This window comes from Didymosphaeria variabile, assembly GCF_027946475.1.
Source record: "Didymosphaeria variabile strain IMI 356815 chromosome Unknown scaffold_4, whole genome shotgun sequence".
In the NCBI taxonomy this organism is placed as follows: Eukaryota; Fungi; Ascomycota; class Dothideomycetes; order Pleosporales; family Didymosphaeriaceae; genus Didymosphaeria; species Didymosphaeria variabile.
Genome location: NW_026611623.1, coordinates 3923177 through 3943307, shown reverse-complemented (window position 1 = coordinate 3943307; position 20131 = coordinate 3923177). Strand labels below are relative to the sequence as shown.

The following is a 20131-nucleotide window of genomic DNA, read 5'->3' as shown; positions in this document are numbered from 1 at the left end:
ACTGCGTCCGGCTTATACGCCTCTATCATCATGGACCATCACTTCCATTCATGCATACATGCATTCATCTCGTCTAGGCTATCCAAAAATACACTCATTCATTGCATTCTATCACTCATCCAACACCCCAAACTCGCTCCCAACCCTCTCCACCAACTTGCTCAGCTCCCCAAAAACCTCACCATCTCCCCTGCTCACCCCCAGCGCCCGCACAAACAGCGGAAACAGCCTATGCAGATGTTTTCCAAACCTACTCTTCACGCCCTCTGCATCCGGAATGCTTGCCGGCTCGCTCTCCAATCTGCCTAGCTCCCGCAGCACGAAGAGGAGCTCCTGCCGCTGGCTTTCGGGTTGCGGCATGCGGCCTCGCAGAGGGTGGTCCGCGATGTACGCGCGGAGTGGGAGGGCGCTGCGGAGAATGAGGTAGGGCGCTGCGGCTTGCGCGAGCTTGATGCGTGAGGGGCGCTCATCCTTGTCACCATTATACTTTACGAGGGTGAAGAGTGCGTTGAGGGTAGTGTAGGACAGTTTTGGGCGGAATGTTGGGGTGGGGTCATCGGTGCGGCCGAGACGCACTTTGTAGAGGTCTTCGAGCGGGGCGGAGGCGAGGTCGGGAATTTCGCCGGCGAAGGGTGCGTGGAGGAGGGAGGTTTCGAAGAGGTTGCGGGTGTGGGTACGGCGGATGGCATCTGGGAGGGAGGGGGAACCCAAGCTCAATGTGATAAGAGATTTGAGTTTGACGAATGCGTCTATGTCGAAGGATTCGTCCTGTTGGAGCGTAGCCGGGTAGGTAGAGAGTCGAGCGCGGGTAACACCGTTGATGATGGCGAGGATTTGGGTCCAGAGGGACTTGAGAGGCTCGCCCTCCAGGTTGTTGATGTGCGAGAGGGTGGCTTCGAGAATGGCGACAGCGGTCGAAGTCGCCTTCTGCCACAAAGTCGGATGCTTGCCTTCTCGCTTCCACAGATACTTCTCTCGGATTGGTTTCTCCAGACTGCTGAGAACAGAGAGGAGTGCACCGTCGGTGTAAATAACGTTGTCTGAGACGTGCTTGATGACGATGCTCTGTAGTACTGCCATCGATGCTTTAGCGAGTGCCACGAATGTAGGTCCACGTTGTTCTTTGTTTCTCGAGTAAGGGAGGGTCACAAAGCTGCTGAGGGTTTGTAATAGGAATTGAGGAAGGCCCTCAGTTTCAGTACGGACCAATGTGAAGCACTCAATGACCTGGCTCTGAAGTGTCGTCATGTTATCAATATCTGACGAGTAAGGTACTTCATCCGATTGAACTACACAAGCCTCGAGGTTGCGTAGCATTTGAACCATGTCGATGGGATTCAAGGATTTGTCAGTCAATCGATATATAGCCTTGAAGGCCTCTGCGTAAGCGATGAAGGCTTCTTGGTTGTCTTCTGGAGCCTTCTGCCAAAGCTCACTTCTTTCGAAATATACTGTCCAGACAGTAGCTGTCTTCAGCAGAGGTGCAGTACCTATTGCTTGAGCATTGTCCCCTCTCGAAAGCACTTCGGTGATGGTATTGAAGACCGATGCGCCAAGAGCATGCGAGCCGCAATCGAAAAATTTCTGAAGATGGTCCAAAAGGTCGGCCCAGGCTTGTCCCAACATACTCGCGTCCTCTACTTTGTCCATGTACATCGACATGGACTTGCTTATGGACTGGAGCACTGTCTTTGTCGTCTCGTTCCACGCCGTAACGTCGGTGTTCGTCTCTGGATCTCCTGTCCGTATTCGCTTCTGCATGAAGAGGTTGGCGCTGACCATCCCGAAAAGTACGCTACGAAGGCATAACATCCATGCATCAGAAGATAGCTGATCGACATAGTTCTCGAATATGCGCTGAATGGTCTGAATCGCGGAGTTGCGGAGCTCTGCACGCCGGTCTGTTGTAATCGTGGACAAATCTATGAGGACTTGAAGCCAGAGTGCAGGCGCTACTCCTTCCTCTGACCTCGTCTTGATGGCTTGTTGAATGTTTCCTCCATCCATGGAGGCGCTTGCTATAGTTGGCAGTTGCGATAAATCGCTTCTAGCATGTAAGAAATCTGACACATTCCAGAAGAAGGTAACAGCCTTTCATATGTTAGATAGATGATCTATTGTTGACTTTAATATACTCACAGTAAGTGACATGTTCAAGTCTTCCTGCTGACAAGAAAACTTGAGTAAGAGCTCAAGTAGCGTCGAAAGTGAAGTGTCCGGAACAGCAGCAAGAAAGTCAGAGCAGACGAGCTGGACCGTACCAAATGCTGTCCGTGCTAGTGTTTTCGATATGACCTCGACAATGTCTGACAATGATTCAGACTTTACGGAAGCTGTATCATCTTTCTCAGAGCGTGAGGTATCCGAGAACACACTCAATAGACTGTCAAACACTGATACCCATCCAGCAATTAATGATTCGCCGCACTGTTCAATGACGCTTTTGAGCGCGGCGAGTGCTATTTGATGTATCCGAATGTCGGTATCGGCATACGAGCTGTCGTGAGTGTCATGTTGATGCAATGACGATATTTGTGTTTCCAAAGCTGAAAGAATCCTGGCTTGGACCTCTTCGCGGTCCTCATCAGGGATAGATGATTGCGCGATTTCCTTGACTGTGCGACACAAGATATCCGCAGCGAGGAGTCGAGTTGAGGTTGCATTGCAGTCATTGGCAGAATAACGAACGAGCTCGGTGACGAGAATATCCCATCCGCTATCGTTGGGCGGGTAGATAGCAAGTCTTTCCTCGTTCAGCCCAGCAAGCTCCCCGATTTTATTCAGCGCGAAAGCCGAGTCTCTCCAACTACCATCGGTGGTCAGTGACATACCAGAAACGCTTCCTAGTCGTCGCTGGTGAAGGACCTTCGGGCGGCCTGCGTTGGACGGCGTCTGCCCCCCTCTCGGAGTGCTGTCGCTGCCGTTTTGAATCAGCCCGCATAAGGCTTGGAGAACCTCTGCAAAAGAATCGTTGGGAAAGTCTATGGTGCTCTCAAAGAGCCTACGAGCTGCCGCTTGTACAGCTGAGGTCTCGGTTTCTATCTTTTCAGAGAGGTCTGATTCAGTGCGAGCCACACCGACAGGTGTCCGCAGTCCACCCTGATTCGATAACGCCATCACGAGATCTGCGACCTGTAGCGTCTCAAACACTATTGACCAAGCGGAATGGAGTGTAGGTCCAAGGGCAATAGCAAGATTGAGTAATGCTCGAAGGCACAGGAGGTTTCGAGCCCCCAGTATTGGCAATTGAGTCGTTTCGTGCGAAGGGCGTCGGTTCTTGTCTAGTGCTGATGCTGCCTGGCTGACTAGACTGTCGACGTTCAACAATCCCTTTGAGCCTGTCTGTTCAGCAGGCGCTGACTTTGGCGACGCAACATTAGCCATCACCATACTAGATGGAACTGCTGCTTTTGCAAGCGTGGTAAGGAATGCGTCGCGAGGTGTTGGGAGCACGAGCAAACCAGCAACATGTGTAACCTTCTGTATCGCGCGTACTAAAGCTCGGTAGTAGTCAGCGTCCAGGGCTGCGTTAAGGAATGTCGAGCAGGTTGCGAGTATCGCAGGCCAGCACTCCGTGACTAACGTTGCTGACGTCTGTATATATGCATAAGCTGGGTGCTCTTCGAGACTTAATGGGTTGACCGGTATCGTCTTCTTTCGAAAGGATTGAGTTCGTGACATTTTACGCGAAGGAGGGGGCGACGTTGGATCTCCCCCAGGCGACGCATTCTCTTCTGATTTGTTCTTCCTCTTACTTTTTGTTTCATGGTGCACGGTAAGTGGCAGGACGAACTTAGCCAAGCTCTCAGAAACATTCGTGATGCATGTCAAGACCAAGCTGTATATATAGGTTTCCGGCATAGGCGGCGGCTCCGTCTTATCAAGATGTTCGATGCATGGCGTCTTGAGATTACTCCATTGTGTGCTGATCCCGGCAGCATGGTTACCTGCGTTGTTCTCATTCGTAGGAGCACCAATTACACCAGCGAGAGCTCCAGCTTCTGCAACTGCTTGATCAGAGGCACTGTCTTTGCCATCGCTGCGATTCGATGGCAGCGATGACTGTTGGCCGAGCCCAATGACGGCAGGCTTTTCAGTTGCCAGGCGAACAAAGGAAGCTAGGTTATCCCCAAATATGTTCTTCTTTCCCTCTTGTTCATCAAAATGCGAATATATTTGCAGAAGGAGGCGAGAATCCGAATAAATTCCACGGAATACTTCGAGGCACAGTGCTCGTTTCCATGAGCTTGACGCCTCTGGGTCAAGCATATGATTCAACAGCCCAAGCGCAATCTCGCATTCTGAAGGCATGATGGTAAGGTGATTGCGGATGAGCAAGTTCAAAATCCGGATGATTCGTAGTGTGATAGGGAAAGACAATCGATCAGATAGGGAGCGGATGATCGTCGGCATAAGCAAAGAGCGAAGAATATGGGTTTGCTCCGCATGTGTTGTCATGATCTTGGCATGATTGGACAAGATCGCTTCTATAACCTCGAGAGTAGTTGTGGACGGTAAAGGGGAAAAACGTATGAAGGTCGTCTTTTCTCCTGTAAGAAGAAGATTCAGGTCGTTAAAGACCTGCCATTGTGAGAGATGGTTGCAGCATGTCATAAGGGTCATACCTTGAGCGCGTCGTGCGCAGCTGGCCTGATGGACACAGAACCATCGTCTGCAGGCACATCGTTAACCGTGGGTATCTCAAGTGACTTATCTGTGTCATGATAAGTCAAAACCTGTATTTGAGAGCAGAATACTCTACCATCTTCTGTACCAACCCTGTCGAATACAGCAATGACTAGCTGTTGCAGCGTAGCCGCGGCTGTGTTGCTGACAGCGAAATTCTTGGCATTCTGAAGTGCAGAGCATATTTGTAGTACAGTAGCCAGAGCATCGCTGCGAACCTCAGTGGGGTAGTTTTGTACAAGCGAAGGCAATATTTGCAAGACCTTCAACTGTACATCATGGCCTTCACGCTGTTAGATTCGACCTGTGTAGTACTAGTGGAGGTATTACTTAATGTAACGGAGTCTTTCAGTGCATCAAGAACTTCAGTCAACCGTTCCCTGGGTAAAGCCTTGGACACACTGAGTCTTTGCAGACAAGAAATGGCCGTTGAACCAAACTTGGCATTGTGAGTATTGCAAGCAATCAAAAAGGGAGAAATAAAATGAGGCCGCCTAGACAGGTCTATATCACATTAGCGTAGCTAGCACGGAGACTTCGGAAGATCACTTGCCAGCGGAAAGTTGTGCCTCTGATGTTACTGAGAGCGATTTTAGATCCTGGAGTGCCTTCTCGGCCGCGTTCTTTAGGTCGGTGTTCTTGCGCTTGGAGTCTTGAATGAGGTTTCCTAGCTCAGCCGCCAAAATCTGTGCTGTCATTCTCGGGGCCGTAACCAGGGCATGAGGGCGCTCGATATTACTCGATGTTTTCTACAAGAAAGGAGTGTCAAAGGCTTACGTCGTTTCAGTGAGCAGGCAGTGAACAGATGTCACGTTGTCGGAGATACCCCGGCCCTTTGCCGATGTGGCTCGACCCCGGTCGCAGCTGCTTGTTAGTTCCCGCCAAGACACGAGTGACAAGCACCGCGATCGAGAGCCTGAGATGCAGCCGGCCACTTCACTCAATCACTCGCGTGCACCATTCACACTTCGTCGAGAACTGCCTTCGCTTGCATTCCATAAACAACGGCTTAAGCAAACATCAGTCTCACGGCGCCTCTCCCACCCTCTACAAATAGCTCGATAGCGGGGTACAGCCCACCCTCGCCCAGCTGTCAACGCGCGACCGTTTCCCTCCTTACCGCCTTGCACTACCAAATATGGGCGCCAAAGTTCCCCGAAACTTCCGACTGCTAGAAGAGCTCGAGAAAGGCGAGAAAGGCCTTGGTGCTGGTACGATCATATGCTTCAGTCTTCGGATCTAGTACCTAACCGTTTGTAGAGGCATGCTCGTATGGTCTGGACAATGGAGATGATCTGTTGATGTCGGACTGGAACGGGACCATCCTTGGCCCTCCTCACGTACGTTCTCTCCAAGTATAGGTCGAGCATTTGGGTACACGGTCTGCTCGCAAGATTGGTCATACAGAGGCCGAATGTTCTCAGCGTCTTGTCCTGCAGCTATTTGTCCCTCACCATACCATCGCGCAACTGACAATTCTCACAGAGCGTCCACGAGAATCGTATCTACAGTGTCAAGATCCACTGCGGCCCCAACTACCCTGACCTCCCTCCCGAGATTGCCTTTACCTCTAAGATCAACCTGCCTTGCGTGGACCAGCGAAATGGAAAGGTATATACTGAGACTGTGGATGGAGAAGTCTAAGCTGACAAGAAGAAAGGTTGATCCAACCAAGGTACCCTGCTTAGCTCAGTGGAAACGGGACTTCACCATGGAGACCATCTTGATTGAGCTTCGAAGGTAGGCTAGTCAGGCCGTATTAGGTGGAATGGCAATGCTAATTGTTCCAGGTATATGGCTTTGCCACAGCACAAGAAGCTTCCGCAGCCTCCCGAAGGCACCACTTACTAATTTGAGCGTCCGATGCTGAAGCGCGCATGTATGACTCTGCCAAAGAGACAATTTATGTCGCAGCCTTTTGGCAGGAGCCACGCCAATGCAGATATCCTTTCACATCTCCTTTCTATCATAGGCGAGGCTTGAAGGGGGACATGGTTTACGAGCTTTGAGCGTGATTACGAATGCATTGAAATGGAGTTCGGGGCTCTACTATATCGGCTCTGGGACTAGAACGCAGATGAATTGAATTGTCATTCCGGCACGTATTGATTTTAGCATGTCGAGGAATCTGTCAAACACATGATAAGAAAGGACCTCAGTGCTATAGAGGCGTACTCTGGTGCCAATATGAAGGTCGCCGAGAAGGTCCTTTACGTTTCACGCTGCTGAAGTCCGATATTCGATAGTGTAGCCCTCGATGTGTAATGCCTTTCTAAAGTGGTGACCTGATAGTGTATTGCCGACGTTTGTATTGACGCCAAAGACACCACTACTTCAATCGTGGATCCAGCCGCCTTTGCTACCATGTTAACATGGATGGGTGAGACGAGTAACACGTGATCATGCGACAGCTGGAGCCCTGGAATCACAAATCGCGTCGCGCGAGCCGGTGCTCGATCATCAAACCACGATAACGCCCATGCATGCCCGGATATCTCCAGCCTAAGTCGCACATACAGCATCGCGTAGCTGGTAGGTCTAGCCGGCTTTGTGTTCGCACTCAATCTAACACATATAGCGATCGCGCTGTACCGGGCGCTACTTTCTCGATGCTCCTCCGCACCCGCTCTTCAGGATGAAGAGCGCACGTTGTTACACAACGCAATTCGCAACAAATTTCGCCAGAACAGGAAATTACAAAGCCCTCGACAGCTAGGACTAGTATTTCAAGCTGGATACGAGGTCTGCGATCTGGCATGCATCTTCTATCTCATCAACTGACCATTTCAGGTTCTCGATCACCTCGATGCCTGCACCTCGAACCCAAAGCGCATAGATGCTTTGAAAGTCCTTATTCCTTCTCTTCCTCGTGGTATCGCACGCTCGCCGCCTCAACGGCGCCACCAGAAGCAACTACCGGACACATCTACGAAACATCCTCACGCTATACTTCCGCCCGAGCAAGCCTTGTTAAATGTGCGCCCTTACGCAAAGACGACCGGACCTCGCCATGTTCCTATACTTGCCTCCGCTAATGGCATCCCATTTCTACGCATCAAGAAACCACAACCTCCAGCGCTGAGTCGCGTACTCCGGCAGACGCTACAGCGACGGATAGACAATTTCCACGCCAAAACCCTATTCACGAACTACTGGATCCCGATATCGCAACATGAGGATGAATGGGACTTGATGTTGGAGAAGGAATGCGGTTTCGTGGAGGACGATGACAGAAACAAGGGAGGAGTGCGGGATCCATTATGGGTGCGTGAAATGATCGAGGCGGAGAAAAAAAACCGTGCGGCTTATGACAGAGGCATTCGGACAAGCATAGAGATCGCGGCGAGGATGACAGAGCTGGTTGATAAGGAGACGCAACTTGCGATTCGGGAGGGTCAGAAGGTAGTGAGAGGCAGGAAGGCTCGGCCGATGCGCCCTCGATGGCTAAAATGATGCGCAAGCCGATACTCTTGGAAGCTTTGCAATGCATCTATGCATACCTCGCTTCTACCACGTTTTCCTGGCATGAGCCACCACATCGCACGAGGTGTTATCACCCCGTATGATATGCACCCAAAGTAATGGGTATATTGTTCCTGCAGGCTGCACTGCGATCGCATCCAATGGTCTTACATCGACAGGAGTGCTGCCACTATGATGCTGCCTCGATTTTCAAATCCTTTATCCCTTCCAAAGCATCTTCGCCCTCGTCTTCGTCCAGCTTGCCGACAAGGCCTTGCTCCCACAGCTGCCTCCCCGTCAACTTCTTCTCTTCCTTCCTCCCCTTCTTCTTATCCTCCACCTCCTGCTCCTCCTTCCTCCTTTGCTCCTCCTCCGCCAATTCCCTCCGAAACTCGTCCCTCCACTTCAAAAAGCTCTCTCTCGTGACCGCCTCACCCATAAACTTCCTATTCTCTTCCTCCTCGGCCTTCTGCGCTTCTATCGCCTCAAGCGCCGCTTTCGCGCCTTGTCTCTCTGTGATGAGCAGCTCGGCGGAATCTTTGAGCGTGGTGACTAGTGTGAAGATCATTTGCATGCCGAGGTTGTCATTCATGGTGTCGGTGAGGGAGGAGAGGAGGACGGACTTGTCGTCTTGGATATCGAGGTAGGGGTGTTTGGGAGCGTTGGGGGGTTGCGTTATGTCGAGATCGGGGGCTTCGTCGGGGTAGTTTGGGGTGAAGCGGACGTTGAGGATGATTGTTGCTGAACTGACGTTAGACCTGTATTGCTTAACGAAGCATGCCGTAGTAGTAGAATTCAGTCGTGTTGGGATACATACGCGCTTCAGAGTCATCTCCTTCATCATTCGTAACTTCGAGCTGTATTTCTATCCGGAATTCAGTGTCAGAGATATCTGCAGGATTGTCAGCGAGAGGCGTACAAATGGGAGGTCCGAAATAGACGAACTTGTGATTTCGTCCGGGTATATGGATTCGAGGATCTCGAGCTCTTCTTTCTGCTCTTCTACACCCATCTTTGCGTGTAGGTGAGTCGACGTGAAGGCCGGTCAGGAATAGTCCCAGTATTGAAGCCCCTTATAGCCGATAATATATACTGGATCGACTTGGGCTATTATCCCTGCAATTGTGACCTGATATTGTACGGCCGACGCTCACGTTCCTGCGATATTGTGTCTTTCGATTCTCAAGCTTCCGTGTTGGTGGGGCGCGACTTCCCCACGTCAGCGCACGGGCCAACACTTTCCGTAAATTTTTGGGTTGTGCTTTCCACCTTGTTTTCTTCACTTGACGCACTTTTTCTATTCTTTTGAAAACCTTGTGCGGCCGTATTGTCTGCGGAGTCATACCCTGCTGGCCCATCGCGGAGCTGAGCCCAGAATCAGATCAGAGCACTTACACGGTCCATTCACGATGGCGAAGACGAAACCCCAAGATCGAGCGCGGAAAGCAAAAAAGGACGCAAAGAATGTCGCAGCTGATGGAGCGAAGAAGCCGAAGGCGTCACCAGAAGCGCTACTCGTTCAAGCCGCCACACTTTTACAAACATCACAACCAGACGAGGCCCTCGTGGCCGCCAGACGAGCGCTAAACCTCCTCCAACCCACATCTGAGCCAACCGTGGCTGCGTTGCCCGCTCTCAATCTTCTCGGAGAAATAAATGTAGAACTTGGCGATCCAGACTCAGCCAGAGAGGCCTTTTTGGCAGCGATAGCATTGGACACGGAAGGTGCGCACGACGGCGCAGAAAAGTTCCTGTGGCTGGCTCAGCTGAATGAGGAGGGCGGAGCGGAAAGCGTGCGATGGTTCGAAAAAGGTGTCGAGGTGCTAAAGCGGGAGATAAGCGAGCTAGAAGGAACGATCGTGAAGAAGGTGGAAATCGCAGATGCGTTGGACGAGAAGAAGCAGAAGATTGCAAATGCGTTGTGCGGAATTGCTGAAGTCTACATGACCGATCTTTCATGGGAAACCGACGCCGAAGCACGGTGCGAAGCTGCTGTTACTGAAGCTCTGCTCGTTGCACCCGAGAGTCCGGAACCACTTCAAACACTTGCATCAATACGAATATCTCAACTACGCCTCGATGACGCGAAAGCAGCCCTGACGCGGAGTATGGCACTTTGGACAGACTCGGAGCCCGACGACCCTACGATTCCGGACTATTCTACACGGATAAGCTTATCTCGCTTGTTGATGGAGGCTGAAATGGAAGATGAAGCCATTGAAGTGCTCGAAAGGCTTATTGGCGAGAATGACGAAAGTATAGAGGCGTGGTATTTGGGCGGCTGGTGCCTGCACCTGATCGCTGAGAAGCAAAAAGCAAGCAATGACATGGAGCGGATAACGCCGCTTCTCCGGGCAAGTCGTGACTGGCTAGAAAATTGCCTCAAGTTATATGCGGCGTTCGAGTACGAAGATGAGCGACTCAAAGCTCACGCAGATGAGCTATTGAAGGCAATTACTGGCGTTGTGGGCCCATCTACTGGGGATGAAGAGGACGAGGATTGGGAAGACGCAGATGAGGTTGACGATGCAGAGATGGATGGAACGTGATAAGTAAACGGGTGGCGTGTGGTAGAGGAAGCTCTTGCACAAGAGATTCTACTCCACGTTGACAGTTGCACAGCATTCGAGACCTCATTTGCAAGTATTTGACGTGAAGCTCCGGGTCACGAGATATGGCCCGGTCGCACTTTTGAGAGTGGACAGCTAAGATACAAGGCGGATGCAAGTCTATCGCTGCCAGGGCAGATGTTGGCATCAGAGGGAGTACAAGTTCGCCTAGGATGACCATCTCCAGCAGGGTGGCCAAGGGTAAGAATGCAGTCCCTGCATCCCCGCCTGCTGCAAGCGCGGGCCGACCTATACATAGTTCAAATAATCAACGACTGTTTGAGCCACAGCCAGACGTCATCTCGTTCGCAGTCTTCAGTTGCACAGATGGACGCCTCGACACATCATAGACTACGCACGTTGCAATGACGCCAGGCTGCCTTGTTGAGAGACAACTCAATTCCCGTGGATGGAGATACCCCAGCTTCGCGTCTCAAGGCTGCGGCTTCCTGCATTAGCCAAGCCCTTAAGACGAGTCAACTGGTGCCTTACCATGTCTCGTATCGCTTGCAGTTGACGCAGTTAACCTTGGCGGGCTCCAACCCGGGTTCGGAGGACCTGGCACCTGGCACTGAAAGCCACTTTCCACGAAGAAGCCGATGCTGTGACCCCAGTCTGCTAACACCCAGATATATTTCCACTCCCTGCTACTGTGGGCTATTCGCGCTGAAGTCCAGCATCCGCTCATTGCGCGCCCCGCACTCGAACCGCCCGATGAAGGCACCGTCGCAAGTCCGCTCGTCTGCGCGCGCCTCGGATTCTGGCTGCAGCTGAGAGTCTCTCCCCACCCCAGTCTGGACATGCCCTGCATCAGGGCCCGCTGCGCCGAATGATCTGGTACCTTCTATATCCACTGCGTGGGTGAGTGCGCTTCTCATCTGGAGGCTGACCCGCGTGCTAAGTTGCGCAGCACATCCGAGCCCTGGCACCCCTCGCCCGCGCATCCGATCCGCCGCGCCTTCAAGACCTATGGCACTGCAACAGCACAACACTGGCTCCTGTCGATAATCGTCACCGTAATCGTCTCGGTATTGCTCTGCTATCCGGCTATCTTCCAGACCGACAGCCCCGCAGCGACCGGCCTGCGCAACCTCCCGAAACATGTATGGACATCCACCACCGAGGTGGACGGCGAGCGAGCCGCCGACATCGAGGCGCGCCAGGTCTGGATCCATGGCGATTATATGAACGCAATTGACCGGCGCGTCTTGCGGGAAGCCTTGCACGTGCAAGAAGCCCTCATCGGCGACGGTTTTGACGATGTGCTCGGGATAACGCCAGACAGTCAATTGGTGAAGATGCGCAACGAGGAACATTGCGGTGCAACTAAGCCTGGCCAGAAATGGGGGTTCCACTCACCATTGATGTACTGGAATTGCTCAAGTAGACTTCTGGAAGAGGATCGCGATTTCCTTGCCACCATCAACTCCCACGTGGGCCTACAATCAGAGCTCAACATCACATTGCGACCAAGCACCGTCTTCGCAGGCAAGGCTTTTGCTAAGACAAAGCTACGTTCCGCCGATGCCATTGTGATCACACTGTTTGACCAGACGATCCCAGGTCTTGGAGATGCTTGGGACAGAAGGTCGCAGCTGCTCGCGCAAAACCTCGCGCCTGACTGGTCGATATTCCCGCACGATGGCCAAGTCACAAACAGTCGCCTGTACGAGTTCCGTTTCAAACCAATGACATTAAACGACGATCTGTTTTTAGCAGCATCATATATGGTAACGGCTGGCTACGTGATTATGAGAATGATGCAACTGAGGGCTGTGAAGAGTTGGTTTGGCCTACTAATCACCATTGGCGCCAAAGTGAGATTCTCTTCAATCGATACCATACTCTGCTGACTTAAGGATAGATGACAGTTTGTGTTATTGGCAGCTTTACCATCTGTTCATTTCTAGGGATCAATCTTGCTCGCATCCCTAGACCGTGGTTCCCAGGAGTGGTGTTCTGTTTTGGCTTAGGCAACATGTACGTGTTATTTTACTGTGTATTGACCATTAAGTAATTGACCGCGAGTAGCTTCCGGCTGATCAATGTCATCCTTGAAACTCCGGCTGAAATGCCCTCCCCTCAACGTATTGGCCACGCTCTTGGGGAGGTCGGCCATCTTTCTATTGCTGTAGCCGGACAGAACCTCGTCCTCATATATCTTTGTTCTCGGGTCGTAACACCGTGGGTTGCAGATTTCTGCATCTTTGCTGCCGTTACTCTCGTCCTCGACCTGGCATTTCATTTGACGTTTTTCCTTGCCGTCCTAAGCGTCGACGTACAGCGAATGGAGCTTTCCGACTCTCTCGAAAGGATCGACCTGAATCAACGAGCAGTTAAGAAGCGCCGGACTGAACGCCAGACCTGGCTCTCGGCATTACGACAAGGCACATTACCTGTCAGTACACGATTCGCAGGATCCGTTGCGATCTTATCGTTCTTGTTAGCCATCAATTGGCATTTCTTTGACAGCAGTGGCCGAAAGCTTTCCGTGCACACAGTAAAGGAGAGATTGTTCCGGAGACAAGTCAAACTAGAAGTGCCTTCAACATGGAGTCCACCGTCTATCAACCAGGCCCGCACCCCTGCTGATTGGTTGCGGATACAAGATCATAACACAGCAAAAGAGCTCTTTGATTTTATCAAGCCCGGTGCACACAGTTTTGTCGCCAGGATCTATGACCCAATCCTGATTGTGTCAAAGAACGCAACAGGTAGAGACGTCGCGCAGAAAACGTCTTCTTTGGCTGAAAGCTTTCGCCACTTCGCCCGAGGGCATGCATATTCTGCTGCATTGATAGTTGCGTTCTTGATAGCGGGGGTCACCTTGCTCATGAATTATCTTCTCTGGACTGGTCTCCCTGAAGGTGTTGGGGAAGAAGATGAGGATGAGGATGCCCTTTTTAACGTCGAAACGCTGTCGGCTGTCCAAGCGCTGGACATAGTCCGGCTTGCCTCTTCGCCAAAGGGCCACATCGTCAGTGTATCGCTGGATCGAACAACATCAATCTGGTATCATGATCAGAACGGCTTCCGGCAGACAACATTACAAACAGCTGCCATGAAACCAAAACTTTGGCCCATCGTAGCAAGCGCCATCGATGATGCGAGCAACCTGCTCGCATTGTGTAGTACCGATGGGTTGATAGGTCTTTGGAACCTTACCGCTGCACGATTTTCGACGGTGCAAACCGTAGACCTGCGCGGTCAAATACCTATACTGCTCACGTTCACTACGATACCACGAGCCGGCCAGGACGTCTTCACTCTTCTTCTTGTGACTGCGGACGGCTACTTGACGGAATTTGAGACGCGAGGTGGAAATCATCATACTAGAAGAATTTGCACACGGGCTGTGCTCTGCGCTACGATCTATACTTCCCGCAAAGGCGAGCTCAGCGTAGTTTTCGTCACTAGAACCGGAGAAGTACACATCTTGGCTCTCGACAGTGGTCACGATAAGACGTCCGAAGTGGTTGCGGGCCTTGATCCAGGGCCACCGCCCGGGAGCAACCCGTTGAAGATACGCTGCATTGAGGCAGTACCTGCCTTAGGCTTGATTTTCGCGCTACGGGATGAAGAGGCAGAGATATTCGACTTCAACAGCCGTGCGCTTGTCCATGCCTTCCGAATTGGCCACGCAAAGCCTCATTTCTTCCGTGTCATGCACTCAGCACCGCGGCAGTGCGCATGTGGCGCGCCAGCTGTTCATTCTCTTTCCGTGGCTTACGCGGAAGAGGACACTGATCACTTGATCATGCAGACCTTTACGCTTGATGAATGTCCGACATCTTTGATATGTTTAGGCAAACCCTCCGATAATGACACCCACACTTGCCGAGGTCTTGCTTCTGCACAGGATATTGTTCATATCGTCGAGCCAGCTGGAGCTTGGGAAGCTATATCAGCTGTTGGTCTGGTAGGCATCCGAAGGTGCGACTCAGCGCTGACTCCATCGTCAGTTGCTTCTGGTGCAGAGTATGCGCCACCCAGGCCTTCAGCATTAGCATCTGCACTATATGAGCGTGCCGTGAGGCACGATATACCATTCAAGAGCGCAATCACAGCAACATCGACCTCCCCATCTACCCACAACACCGACGGCGATGCATGGCAGGCATGGACACTTTCAATGAGCGGCGAATTCCGCTCACGCCCACTTACTTCTACCTCACACAACGACACAGACGAGCTACTCGGCGACGATCAACTTTTTGTCGCCACTCCTGGGCCCATCACCAAGCTCGGCAAGAGAAGCGTCGCCGTTGGCTTTGGCAACACGATTAAAATTATCACGCTGGGAAAGGAAACATTCGATGGGTCAGGCACCAGTGTGGACCTGGGCATGGCGATCCACAAGTCGAAGATGAGACGAGGACCTGGAAGAAAGCTGCAATGACTAGTTGAACGGCAGCATGCAGATAAAGGTGCAACGTGGGAATGGTATTCGGATCAGTCTGCCATCGGCGCATGAAAGGACTGGACCTGGGAGTAGGACACACATACCCCTGGATGAACGGCGTCTTGGGAACCATATATGGCGGGCGATGGATATTGCGATGCCGACTTATACCTCGTGGGATTGTGTTCACAGCGCGGCGTTGCGGTGAAAGAGGACCGTGGTATGAATGGCTTGACTGTGTATCGGTGATACATGGGTTTGGAGAGTAAATATTATCAAATTCTAACACACTCGTAGTCGATGTTCTTGACACTGGTCGACCTGTATATTCCCATGTCTTACACCAGGATCGATCATACACAACCTGACTTTACGAGTATCAGGTATTGGGGGGGTACAGCGGAGGATGTACATTCTATTAATCTTACGCAATAAGCCCATCAAGTTCCCATGAACTTCACGTGCAGATCATTCCGTGGACACCAAGTTGGCGACCTGGTTGTCTCACTGTAGTGCAAGGCAACTGCCGGAGCTTGCGCTCTCTGTACCCACCCAACGTGACGCGGCTGGTGGCATTAGTGGCGTACGCAAAGACCCCGCAGGCAGGGCCAAGCATGAATGATGTGGCTTGGGCCGACTTAGCCGTGCCGCGGTAAGAGCGGGTGTAATGGTGTCAAAAGCGTCAGAAAGGGTGCGAAAAGCATGGCAGAGGAGAACAGAGGCGTTACGGATGAGGGACCTGTGGCTGTGAGGGTTGACGTCAGTGTCAGCCACAGTAGTGAAGGCCAGGCTTGGGACGAAAAAGCCCCCTGTCCCCGCACCTCGGGACCCCTGTCACTAGCGCCATCGTCTTTGTCGGTCTCAGGGAGTCCCTCACACGACCTCCACAAATTCCACCCAAGTACTTTGCGACAATCGCGCATTCACACCGTGCCAGACTTGAACATCACTCCCGTTGTTATTTTTCCATTCAATATGTAAGTCGCATCTACCCAATATATTCCATGGACTGGGAGGAAGCGCAACTTTCACATGCGACGGAAGTCCGGCTTTCGTCGATGTCAGACGTCACTGCCCCTCGACTATCTCGCGAATACCACGCAAGCTGACCCATGGTTAAAGTGCAGCATGGCGAGCGAAAACGCACTGATCGACCCCTACGAATCGATACGATACATACCAGCGCGCTACGACTACGAAGACTCCGACAACTCGGCCTTGAACCTCATACTCACACTTCGGCCAGAATGGCGCGAATCTAAGGACGCAGTCGAATTCGTGCGTTTTACAGACGGCATCACGAACACAGTATGTCCCGATATGTCGCTGAGGATAGTCTAGGCACAAAAGGGGGGCTTTCGCTAATATTCATGAACAGCTTCTGAAGGCGATCAACAAGCAGCCGGGGCTTTCCCAAGCACAAATCGACGGCGAAGCGATCTTATTGCGGGCGTACGGCAAAGATACCGAAGTCCTAATAGACCGCAAAAGTGGGTGGTCCCTGTCCCAAAGTGATGCTTCACGCTAACACAGCCGCAGAGGAAACACGGTCGCATTGTCTGCTTGCCCGTCACGGCCTTGCACCAGCGTTGCTCGCTCGCTTCGACAACGGTCTCCTATATAAATACCTACAAGGCAGCGTCTGCTCACCCGCAGACTTGCGCAAGCCGGAAGTATGGCGCGGGGTAGCACAAAGGCTCGGGGAATGGCATTCCACATTACCTATAGCGAGTATCAGCACAACATGTCCCACACCCACTCAGATCGCCCCCTCCAGAACCAAACGTGCTTCACTTGTGGCAATGGCAGATTTGACGCCAGGCAAACCGATCCCGAATATCTGGACCACGATGCAGCGATGGATCCTCGAGTTGCCCATAAGCACCACACAACAATTCGAGCGCCGGACCCTCCTGCAGAAAGAATTACAATGGCTTGTTGCCCGTCTGGGTGATACACCTGGTGTTGGTGGCACAAACCCCTTCGTATTCGCCCATTGCGACCTCTTAAGCGGAAATGTCATCATTGAACCCACGCCCTCGTCTGCGTCGGCTTCGCGCCGTTCCAGCGCGTCTGGTGGTTCAGAAGAAAACGAACCGCCGGCCACCGTGTCGTTCATTGACTACGAGTACGCCACGCCGGCACCAGCCTCATTTGACATCGCGAACCACTTTGCCGAATGGGGCGGCTTCGACTGCGACTTCACCGTCTTGCCCACGCGCCATGTCCGCCGAGCTTTCCTGCGCGAGTACCTGTACAGTTTCAGCATGCATATGAACCGTGCATTTAAGGAGTCTGAGCTAGACGAGTTGTTCGAGCAGGTTGATGCATTCCGCGGCGTCCCGGGCTTCTACTGGGCCATATGGGCGCAGATCCAGGCCCAGATTTCCTTGATCGATTTCGACTACGCGAGCTACGCTGAAGTCCGATTAGGCGAGTACTGGGCGTGGAAGCGCGAGATGAATGGCGAGCGGGCTGCTGCTGGGGAGCAAGTGCCTGTGCGGGAGAGACGGTGGGCGCAGGACCAATAGGGTTTCTCCTGGCCTTTCAACACTCAGGCCATGTACAGTTTCTTGTTATGTTGAGTTGAGCGAGCGTCGAATCGGTTATCAGTTGATGGGAGCAGCATCAACGCAGCATGGGACTTCTGGCGTTCTAGCAATTTGGCGGCGCTTTTTGCGACTTTTCTGCTACGTAGGTATATATTAATACGGCCAGCCTTTTTTTTCAACAACTCACTTTCGCACAGTCGGCTCACTCTAGTATCTAGCGAGTCCTGAAAACACGCCGTGGCTGACTCCAAGAACACGAAACGCACGATTGAGCTTCCTGCTCACTGCTCATCATCTCACCGAAGCATGGGGCTTCGGCTTTCGATACTCGAACCAAGTACAAATACGCTGCCACCAATTGAGTATCGCGTCTCAAGCCTTGGCCGCCGTCTCCAAAAACCAGTTGATCGCTTCCCCTTCCTTTGGATTCTCCGGTGCGACCGGAATATGATCAGCATCAATGCTAGTAACATCGACCTTCCTCCCACTGCTCTTCTCGATTCTCGCAACCGCCTCGCGCTGAACATACTCTGGTATGCAGAGATCCTTCTCGCACAGGAGCCACGAGACGTGGACATCGTTGTACCCGGCATATGTTAGTTCTTGTCCGAAACTAATGGCGGCGTGAGCAGGGAACCTGGCCATCCACGCTTGGCCTTGTTCTGGTGGGAGGTCGGAGTAGCAGATGCGTGCGGAGCGGGCGAGGTCCGAGTGGTGCATCCAGCCTTGCTCCTGCGAAGTCGAGTCAATATACGGAGGGCCGGTTAGTGTGAGGGGAGACAACGTACGTCGATCTCGAGCCCATACCCGTCGATACCCATCCTCGTCTCCTCAGGAACTTCACCCAGCGCTGCGGTCGCGCCTACTGCAGGTACGATACACGTCATATACGCGATTCTCACCACGCCGCCTTTCTTGCCTTCCTTTTCTCTGGCTTCCTTGCTCAACCCCTTCAGAGACTGGGTCGCAGGTACACCGCCATAGGAGTGCGCAAAGAGAACGATGTCTTTCCCCTCATCGCTTAGCTTGGAGATGGTTTCCGCGATCTGGGCTGCGTCTTCGTACATGCTGTGGGGACCTTCTGGTCGGCCCTCGTTTGCGGCGAGACCGGTGCTGAGGTTGTGGATCATGTGGATGTCGTAGCCTGCGCTTTTGACTGCGGAGACGACGTTGGCGTAGAATTCGGGGAGGGCAAAAGAGCCTGGGACTAGGACTAGGGTGGGTTTGGGGGAAGGCATCGTGGGCGTATCTGTGGGGGTAGATGGGAGGTGGATGAATGTGTTGAACTACTTCGAGTGAGGAGGACTGCCACGGCACGGGACGAAGTATATGAATATCTGGATTGCATTGCGTTGAGTTTTATAACCCTTTCCTGATGGGGCGTAACAATTCCAGTCAACGCATTCTACATGTGCATCCCACAATGCAGACCCAATCTATACCAATAACAGTAATTACAGCGCCTCGCAAACTAAGCCTCTTGAACCACAGAAATTTATGGCTAGTTTGAACGGGATTCTGCAACTTGCCTGCCAATCGTTGGCATCCTCGCAAAGGCGTTCTGACGCTCTGACACCTCTTCTGACATCGGACGAATACGAACACCGACTAACCTCTCACCGACCCAAAACAAACGCAGTATAGTCTACGAAGCTGATTGAAATTAGTCCCCCACACCAGTCATTACAAGGTGCATCCAACCACCCGGATTGACCTCTTTCCTCATCTGGCTCAACGACTCACACCACCATTCCTACTCACGGAGACACACTAGGTTTCCCATGAGCTACCCACGTCTACATAGCCTGCACGGTTCCGCACTAACAACACAAACCCCACCGCATCCGGTGTTCCTCTTCCAACTTTTCGAGTCAGACAGCTGGATCAGAGGTCGCTTGACTCCCTCGCGGAGAGTCGCTGTTCTCCGGGACTCCCAGACTAGCGTATCGTAGCCCCAAGTGCACCCGGAAAACATCACCCGGCCGCAAGCCTCTAGACTTGACGGGTTGCATAAGCTGTAGATGGCTTACTTGGTACTGTGGGGTAGTGCTCTAGGATCAGGTTCGAGGGCTGGACCCTTGCATGTTTGGTAGCTAGACTACAGCAGGGTGTTCGAAGCTATTGAGTTTTGCAGCTGGTGAGTGGCGTGATGGAGAGGAAGGGGGCTAAAAGTAGGATTCTATGTGAGTTTCTAGACTTGTCTGTGCAAGGAAACAATGGTTCGTGTGTTATCTCGATATGAAAGCATGACTGGGAGAGGTTATGCACGGAAGTAGCTCCATTCACGGGCAGGAGTAGGCAGTCAAATATTTGTAGTCAAGGCGTTGATGAAGCATCTTCTCGTTTCGTGCTATATAGCTCGTACGTGACCCATACATACCCGTTCCGAGTTCCTTCCATGTTAATGCAAGAAACGTAAA

The 20131-nt window shown here is 52.2% G+C and overlaps 8 protein-coding genes across 8 annotated transcripts; 5 read left to right on the top strand and 3 right to left on the bottom strand.

Moving 5' to 3' along the window:
• Positions 1–111: 111 nt before the first annotated feature.
• MON2 (Endocytosis and vacuole integrity protein) lies at positions 112–5384 on the bottom strand (the record flags this gene model as incomplete). Its single annotated transcript, XM_056214958.1, has 5 exons — positions 112–2091; positions 2140–4581; positions 4626–4714; positions 4763–4896; positions 5236–5384. The coding sequence occupies 5 exons, from the start codon at positions 5382–5384 to the stop codon at positions 112–114; spliced, it is 4794 nt and encodes a 1597-aa protein (XP_056072225.1).
• Positions 5385–5824: 440 nt separating this feature from the next.
• MMS2 (E2 ubiquitin-conjugating protein mms2) lies at positions 5825–6537 on the top strand (the record flags this gene model as incomplete). The annotated part of the gene is made up of 5 exons (XM_056214957.1): positions 5825–5897; positions 5947–6026; positions 6172–6297; positions 6347–6426; positions 6477–6537. 5 exons carry the CDS (start codon positions 5825–5827, stop codon positions 6535–6537), a joined length of 420 nt encoding a protein of 139 aa, XP_056072224.1.
• Positions 6538–8338: 1801 nt separating this feature from the next.
• On the bottom strand, positions 8339–9160 carry GIR2 (the record flags this gene model as incomplete). The annotated part of the gene is made up of 3 exons (XM_056214956.1): positions 8339–8889; positions 8966–9040; positions 9094–9160. 3 exons carry the CDS (start codon positions 9158–9160, stop codon positions 8339–8341), a joined length of 693 nt encoding a protein of 230 aa, XP_056072223.1.
• Positions 9161–9557: 397 nt separating this feature from the next.
• On the top strand, positions 9558–10697 carry N0V89_006185 (uncharacterized protein; the record flags this gene model as incomplete). Its single annotated transcript, XM_056214955.1, has 1 exon — positions 9558–10697. The coding sequence occupies one exon, from the start codon at positions 9558–9560 to the stop codon at positions 10695–10697; it is 1140 nt and encodes a 379-aa protein (XP_056072222.1).
• Positions 10698–11586: 889 nt separating this feature from the next.
• On the top strand, positions 11587–12610 carry N0V89_006184 (uncharacterized protein; the record flags this gene model as incomplete). Its single annotated transcript, XM_056214954.1, has 2 exons — positions 11587–11618; positions 11668–12610. 2 exons carry the CDS (start codon positions 11587–11589, stop codon positions 12608–12610), a joined length of 975 nt encoding a protein of 324 aa, XP_056072221.1.
• Positions 12611–12735: 125 nt separating this feature from the next.
• Positions 12736–15156, top strand: N0V89_006183 (uncharacterized protein; the record flags this gene model as incomplete). Its single annotated transcript, XM_056214953.1, has 2 exons — positions 12736–12743; positions 12789–15156. 2 exons carry the CDS (start codon positions 12736–12738, stop codon positions 15154–15156), a joined length of 2376 nt encoding a protein of 791 aa, XP_056072220.1.
• Positions 15157–16287: 1131 nt separating this feature from the next.
• Positions 16288–17690, top strand: N0V89_006182 (uncharacterized protein; the record flags this gene model as incomplete). Its single annotated transcript, XM_056214952.1, has 3 exons — positions 16288–16467; positions 16538–16649; positions 16699–17690. The coding sequence occupies 3 exons, from the start codon at positions 16288–16290 to the stop codon at positions 17688–17690; spliced, it is 1284 nt and encodes a 427-aa protein (XP_056072219.1).
• Positions 17691–18083: 393 nt separating this feature from the next.
• On the bottom strand, positions 18084–18949 carry N0V89_006181 (uncharacterized protein; the record flags this gene model as incomplete). The annotated part of the gene is made up of 2 exons (XM_056214951.1): positions 18084–18443; positions 18500–18949. 2 exons carry the CDS (start codon positions 18947–18949, stop codon positions 18084–18086), a joined length of 810 nt encoding a protein of 269 aa, XP_056072218.1.
• Positions 18950–20131: the final 1182 nt, after the last annotated feature.